Raw genomic sequence first — 7,680 nt, 5'->3', positions numbered from 1 at the left:
TAGGCCAAGGTGAAGAAATTAACCATCACAGTGCTTAAATGGTATCCCAGGAGTCCATTACTTTTAATCTACGTAATTTGAAACAGCAATCTCAGTGTTTATAATAAAGGACTCAACTTGAACTCTAATGAACTGTAGAGAAGCCAAAAGTAGTTGCTACATATTGAAGAAAAATAAAACTAAAAGCCCTGACCAGGCAGTAGTGGCGCACGCCTTTAATCCCAGCACCTGGGAAGCAGAGGCAGGTGGATTTCTGAGTTCGAGGCCAACCTGGTCTACAGAGTAAGTTCCGGGACAGCCAGAGGTACACAGAGAAACCCTGTCTCAAAGAAAAAAACAAGAACTAAAAACCCTAGTAGGAAGTACTTTAATCATTTTTTCTTAGAAAAAAAAATTCCCAGATACTCAACAACAGTTTACATTTCAACAAAAAGTACTGGTTGGGAGTGGTTAGGTTTAAATATTGGGAATATGTGCCATTCTGCTTCATTACAGATGGACAGACGGCATATGCAGTCACAAATGGGAGACTTCTAGCTGCTTGGCCACTATCAAAACAGTAGCTTTTTTTCTTTACAGTTTGTTTTCCCTCCTGCTATCTCCCTATGCCACATAAATGCCACCATCTAAAATCCTATGGTGGCTGGCTTAGACTCTTCTTCCCTTGGGGAGACACAGCAAAGGGAAGGTCACTCCTGAGTCTCCATGCTTTCTTCTTCTTCCCCTTGAGGTGGTTCTTCTGTGTTCTCCTCCTCTTCCTCTCCCTCCTTTTTCTCAGGAGGCTTCTCATAAGCCTTTTCTGAAGGTGTCACAATCACTCCATCCCAAGTAGATATTTCAGAAGCAAGATCTAGAAGAGACAGGAATAAAACCCACTTCATACAAACAGCCCAGAAAACAAGGTAAGCTATATTCATTAATATTAGACCACCTTAAGATGCAGCTTCTCTATAGTTCAGAACCCTGGACCTCACCACAGAGATAACTTACAACTGGCATCCCCCTCCTGGCCAAGGATCTTCCTAAAGCCTCCGTGAGAAAGAATTCGAACCAGAGTCTGAGCTGTGTAGCAGACCATATCCTGAAGAACAAGGAGGGAAAATGAGCCAAAATAAACAGACTACACATGACTAACATTCATGTGAAACAGGTGCCCTTCTGACCAGAACTCCACTCATTTCGTGGTTGTCTTAATACCTGCTGTTCTAGGGTCATAACTGTGTGTACCCTGAAGTTGCCACTCTCACAGGGGTCAGTGATGCCCACTGACCCTGGCAAGAACAGTCCTGCAGCCAGAATCTGCAAGCAGCGCCTGAAACACAAAGATACTTAGAAAGCATACAAAACAGCTTATAACCAAACCCCAGAGAAGCAAGATATACCTGTATGCAACATTCAGGGCCAAAGGCTGTCTGGTGGGGTTATTCATTACAGCATAGTGCCCCTGGAAGAGAGTAAGTCTGGTAGGTATGCTACCATCTGGCAATTCCACATTCAAACAAATTAAAACTTCAAGTCATGAGGAAAACTAGCAATAACAAACTGACAGCAGTAACTACTCTTCCACTGAGTATTAAAACCTCAGTGAAACTGGACTTCAGTCTCCCCAGACTGTTCACTCAGTAAACTTTCCTGTCTCCCTAAGTAACCCTGACTGTCCTCTAACTCAAAATACGCCTGTCTCAGCCTCTCTTAAGACTGACCGAGCTGGGCAGTGGTGGCGCACAGCTTTAGTCCCAGCACTTGGGAGGCAGAGGCAGGTGGATTTCTGAGTTCAAGGCCAGCCTGGTCTACAGAATGGATTCCAGGACAGCCAGGGCTATACAGAGAAACCTTGTCTTAAAAAAGAAAGAAAGACTGACTAAAATTTTTCTTAAGCTTCACTGAATTTCTGATGTTGGTAGGTTTAAGAGTAATCAAGTTTCATGTTTTGTGCACGCCTTTAATCCCAGTACTGTGGAGGCAAAGGCAGACCTGAGTCTACAAAGCAAGTTCCACAACAGCCAGGGCTATACAAAGGAACCCTATTTCAAAAAAGTTAGAAAGAAAATAAATAAATCTACACAAAGAGTGACCCAATGTACCCCTGTTCCTTTGTGCAGTGCTGGCAACTGAACTAGGGACTCTCACATACTAGTGAAGGACTCTCCACAGACTACACCCTCAGCCTCCCCTTTTTACTTACAAGTAGGTCAAGGATCCAGGGTGTGAGAGGCTCAAAGCCAGGAAAACGAATCCGTAAGTCCTTTAACAATCTGATGAGAACTTTAACTCTAAATAAGAGACCCAGGAATTAAAGATAATAAAATCATATTGATATTTCTACACAAGTTAAGAGTTAAAGCTGACTGTACTATTTAGAGAATTATATATACAGTGCCTATCAGCTGGCTCAGCAAAGAAAGGCATTTGTATCATAAGTCTGACAAACTGAGTTCAATCCCTAAGACTCACAGATGAGAACTCCTTAAAATTGTGCTCACAATACACATGACTATGCACACACACACACAACAAAAATTATATATATATATAATTTTATATTTAATTATATATAATTATATAAATGTGTGTGTGTATATATATATATATATATATATACATAATGTGTTTTATATATATATATAAAAACAAACATCACATCTGAAACAGCTCTATCAGAGAAAGTAGGGGGCCTGTACTATTTGTTATTCATAGTTGTTGGATCACAGGTCAAAACCATTACACTCCTCAGAAAAGATTACTTTATACAAATGACCAATGAGACTCACGTGGACTGAGAAGCATTTTCTTCAAACCAGCGGGCATGCCGGATGGCTGCTAAGGCGCTCTGCAACACCTTGATGTCCACTGAAGACAAGTATAACAGGCTAAAACTTTCCTATTCCATGTGCAATATATTCTATCCCAAACAGTACCCGTCCAGAAGTGTGGCAAGGCTAAGGTAGCAAGCCATCTGTCCAAACACTGTTGTTCCCCCCCAGGCAAATCTGGAAATGTGCCACAAACTTATCTTTTCCAGTAATCTATTTCCCTTCACAAATATTTATACAAGCTCTTAGCCCCCACCCCCGCTCTGGCCCAAAGGTTTATCTATTTATTATATATAAGTACACTGTAGCTGTCTTCAGACACACCAGAAGAGGGCATCAGATCTCATCACAGCTAGTTGTGAGCCACCATGTGGTTGCTGGCATTTGAACTCAGGACCTTCAGAAGAACAGTCAGTGCTCTTAACTGCTGAGCCATCTCTCCAGCCCAAGCTTTTACTTTTTTATTTATTTATTTATTTATTTTTAGAGATTTTATTTATTTATTTTATGTAAGTATACTGTAGCTGTCTTAAGACACACCAGAAGAGGGCGTCAGATCTCATTATAGGTGGTTGTGAGCCACCAAGTGGTTGCTGGGATTTGAACTCATGACCTTCGGAAGAGCAGTCAGTGCTCTCCCCCGCTGAGCCATCTCACCAGCACCCTGAATAGATTTTACTTTTTATCTTTTTCAAGATTTTTTCTTCTGTAATCCTTAAGACTTTGAAAATGTTGGAGATTGGTTCTGTGCTTTGATTTAATCAGGAGTCTGCATGTCCCTGAAGGTCCTTGTTTCCCCAATTGGTTTTTGATTGATCAATAAAAGTGCCAATGGCATGCCTTTAATCCCAGCACTTGGGAGGCAGAGGCAGGCAGACTTCTGAGTTCGAGGCCAGCCTGGTCTACAGAGTGAGTTCCAGGACAGCCAGGGCTACACAGAGAAACCCTGTCTCAAAAAAAAAACCAAAATATAAAAAATAAAAACAAAAGTGCCAATGGCCAATGATTGGGCACAGGGTGGGACAATTAGAGTTGCTCCAGTAAAACTGCAGAGAAGAATTGAGGAGAATACCAACCAGCCATGTGAGATTTCAGGTGAGTGGCCAGTGGCCACTTCCCTGATTTAGCGTGAGGTGGGGGTGTGGGGGTGGCATTAGGAGCACCCAGCCTTTGAGGTAGCCAAGGCATTTTAAAAATAAGCTAATGTGTGTGTATCTTTCATTTGCGGATCCAAAAGATAGCTCCTGGGTGGGTGTGAGAGTGCCGTCTGCCAGGAGCCAAAGCAGTGTAGCGAAAACTCCCACAACAGAAAAGTCACTAGGAAGCTGGTAAAATTAACTACAAATTGCAGGGAAGGCAAAACTCCTTTACAGTTGACAAAATACTAAGATTTCCAGAACGTGTCAAAGCTTTGGCTATCTGGCTAGCTGTGCCCCCACCCCCATATTTCTCAGCAATGGGGAGAGGGGCAGACTTACGATGGAGTTCCGGATCCAGTTTTCGGAGATTGGGGGGCACTGTTGTAATGAGAATTTTCACCGTAGCATCAGAAGAACTAATTTCAAAGCCAGTTTCATTAGTCAGCATGGTCAAAACTGAAAGAACAAAATAATTAAAATGTAAAACATTTTTTCTGTTTTGATGTTTTTTGTTTTGTTTTGTTTTGTTTTGTTTTTCGAGACAGGGTTTCTCTGTATAGCCCTGGCTGTCCTGGAACTCACTCTGTAGACCAGGCTGGCCTCGAACTCAGAAGTCTGCCTGCCTCTGCCTCCCAAGTGCTGGGATTAAAGGTCTATGCCACCACTACCCGGCTTGTTTTGCTTTTTTAAAAAACTGTATTTATTTAGAGCATGCAAGAGTGGGAACACTCCTATAGAGACCAAAGGACATCCTTTAGGAGTCAGTCCTCCTCCTACCATGTAGGTCCCATGGAATGAATTCAAATCATCAGGCTTGGTGGCAATTACATTTACCCACTGAACCATCTAGCTTTTGAGACAAGATCTCATGCAGCTCAGGGAGCCTCCCAACACATTATGAAGCCAAGGATGACTTTGAATTCCTCCTTCCTCCATCTCACCAGTCTTGAGTAGAAGCATCTGCCAGCAAAGCTGGTGTATGTAATGCTGAATACCGATCAGAACTTCATACACACTAGACATGTACCCTACCAACTAAGCTGTACCAACCCAATCTTCATTTTGTTTTGTGACATGTATACAGTTCCCCCTGCCCCAGTTTCCAAATGGTGCAGTTATAGGTGTGCCACATCTGGTTAAATAGGTCAGTTTTCTGGTGGTGAGTTATTTAGTTTTTGAGACAAGGTGTATATGTATGTATATGTACTGAAGGCTGGTCTCAGTCTTCAGAGCCTCCTGCTTATGCTTCCAAGTGCTGGGATTAATAAACATGTACCAAAAAATATCAGTAAGAACTTGGATACCACTAAGTGGAAGGACACAGCAAGGAAACAGATGATCACTAGCACTAAGCCAACTTAACGACATGAAAAAGGTAGAGGAGAGATGGGGACAGGACAGGACATGAGACCTGAAGCAACAAGAGGCCTGATTATGAAGCTCAGTGGCATGTATGAATACATGAGAGGTGCGGTATTCAACCTCACCCCCACCACCACACACACACACACAAGCAATACACCTTTTAAACTGAGGGTTATTTCTGAATTACAGAGTTTTAAAACAGAAATCAAGAGTTCAATGGTGCATTCCCATCTGTGATCCTACCACTGGGGAGACTGAGGCAGGAAGAATGTAATTTGAGGCCAGCCTGGGCTATAGAGTAAGTCTATCTCATAACTCATCTTTCATAATAAAACAAACTGCATACCTGACACTCCTGCTAACCTCTGACCTACACTGGCCTGACCATTTGTAAGACCCGCTACTGTGCCCACCGCATACATATTTAGCAACAAGTGCGATTCAAACCTTCTGAGGGGTCCTGCGCCCTTAGGCTTTCCACGACTTTGTTCCCCAGGGCAGCAACAGCTTCCACTAGATTGGAGAAAAAGGACAGAAGGAATGTTACAGTAACATACTTCATGTAGACTTCCTCTACTAGTAAACAACTTGGCATCTCTATTTCTACCCCACAGACTGAAGCTTACTCAACTAGAATGAACACTCTTACCAGGGCGATGAAAGCCTGGACAGAATTTGGAAGACGCAGGGAACAAGAATACTCAGGTATACACATCTTTTTTTTTTTCTTTCTTTTTTGGTTTTGGTTTTTAGGGTTGGTTTGTTCGTTCGTTTGTTTGTTTCAAGACAGGGTTTCTCTATGTAGCCCTGTCTGTCTTGGAGCTCACTCTGTAGACCAGGCTGGCCTCGAACTCAGAAATCCACCTGCCTCTGCCTCCCAAGTGCTAGGATTAAAGGCGTGCGCCACCACCGCATGGCTTATTTTTGTTTTTTGGAGAGGGGGTTTCTCTGTGTAATCGTGACCTCAAACTCAGATTTCTGGCTGCCTCTGCCTCCAAGTCCTGGGACTAAAGGTGTATGCCACTACCACTGCCAACAAACAGCCTGGCATGATGGTATACACCATTAATAACAGCACTCAGAGACAAGCAGATCTCTGCAAGCTGGAAGACAGCTAGGTATACATCGTTGAGACCTTGTTTCAAAACAAACAATAAGTAAATAAACAATAAATCTGCTATTTTCCTTCCATACATTCACACACAAATAATGGTGAAATAAACAAATGAATCTAGGCTTCAATTATTACTAGCACTAAATCTAATCTCAGTGCTTAGGAAAGTAGGCTAGAGTAGCTGGAGAAATGCCTCAGGTTAAGAGCACTTGGTCCTCTTATGGAGGACCTGGGTTCAGTTCCCAACATCCATTCGATGGTTCATAATCATCCATAACTCCAGTTCCAGAAGATCCAAAGCCCTCTTCTAACGTCCATAAGCCCAAGGCATATATATGGTATGCACGCACGCATGCATGCATGCATGCATGCATACATACATACATACATACACCCATAATATAACAGACATAAGTCCATTAAAATCTTTGAAAGAAAGAAAAGGAAAAAAAGAGTGGGCTAAGACTCCTGCTAACCTTTGACCTACACTGACCTGACTGCTATGGCTACTACATATTCAGTAACAAACTCAAACCTTGAGGGATCCTGTGCCTTCAGGCATACCATGGCAAGCTAACATGCCCAAGGCCCTGTGCACCATCCCCAATGGAGAAAGGTAAAGAGATACACTTACATGTTGGAAGAATCTTTAGTATTACCACTAGGTCAGCCACATTGTGTCCTGTAGTCATTGTCCCCTTTTTATATGATCCTACCTGCCGGACTTCTTCAATTTGCTGTTGAAAGGGATTTCAGGGAAGTTTAGAAAAATAAAGGTGCTGAGTCCTCATAGAACCATTTCAGCTGCTTCTGATTTGGAAACAGCCATGATGAAATCACGTCCCCCAGATAGCCACAGAGAACCCTGGACATGGCTAGCTGACCTTGATCAGAAACTCCAGAACTCTCTGTACTTTTCCATTTTAGGCTTTGATTTGGATAACAGACAAGGGCCAAGGAAATTTCCATACCACCAGGGATGCCCTTTCTTAGGATTAAGTCATCAAAAACTCACCACTTCAAATGTCCCTGGAGCCACAATCAAGTTGTCAATCACATTGTTGATTTTTGTCACCAAAGAAAGGATGGAAGCCTGAAAAAAAAATCACAAGGCAAAAAAATGACACACAGCACACACTGACTGTGCATCATCATCACCAGACCCCTTGAGTGCAGTAAGAGGGGAGATGAATAGTTACACACCCTGAGTTGGGGCTCTGACAGCACTCTTTTTTTTTTTTTTTTTTTT

At 42.5% G+C, this 7,680-nt stretch overlaps 1 protein-coding gene and 1 long non-coding RNA gene across 2 annotated transcripts in view; one reads left to right on the top strand and one right to left on the bottom strand.

Moving 5' to 3' along the window:
- LOC116093221 overlaps positions 1-128 on the top strand; it is a 1,238-nt gene extending 1,110 nt beyond the window's left edge. Inside the window, exon 2 of the long non-coding RNA XR_004119666.1 lies at positions 10-128. This is a non-coding gene — a long non-coding RNA (uncharacterized LOC116093221). The remainder of the gene's footprint in view (positions 1-9) is intronic.
- A 223-nt stretch (positions 129-351) lies between these two features.
- Ilf2 (interleukin enhancer binding factor 2) overlaps positions 352-7,680 on the bottom strand; it is a 13,155-nt gene continuing 5,826 nt past the window's right edge. The window contains exons 5-14 of the mRNA XM_031374621.1: positions 7,447-7,524; positions 7,066-7,168; positions 5,765-5,830; positions 4,292-4,408; positions 2,772-2,850; positions 2,186-2,273; positions 1,383-1,444; positions 1,198-1,312; positions 991-1,081; positions 352-850 (exon numbers count right to left, since the gene is read on the bottom strand). Coding sequence (XP_031230481.1) covers positions 690-850; positions 991-1,081; positions 1,198-1,312; positions 1,383-1,444; positions 2,186-2,273; positions 2,772-2,850; positions 4,292-4,408; positions 5,765-5,830; positions 7,066-7,168; positions 7,447-7,524 — 960 coding nt within the window. The 3' untranslated portion in view covers positions 352-689. The remainder of the gene's footprint in view (positions 851-990; positions 1,082-1,197; positions 1,313-1,382; positions 1,445-2,185; positions 2,274-2,771; positions 2,851-4,291; positions 4,409-5,764; positions 5,831-7,065; positions 7,169-7,446; positions 7,525-7,680) is intronic.

The sequence above is a fragment of the Mastomys coucha genome, unplaced genomic scaffold (genome assembly GCF_008632895.1).
Source record: "Mastomys coucha isolate ucsf_1 unplaced genomic scaffold, UCSF_Mcou_1 pScaffold16, whole genome shotgun sequence".
NCBI lineage: Eukaryota > Metazoa > Chordata > Mammalia > Rodentia > Muridae > Mastomys > Mastomys coucha.
The sequence above is the reverse complement of the archived record's forward strand: the minus strand, read 5'-3'. Positions and strand labels throughout refer to the sequence as shown.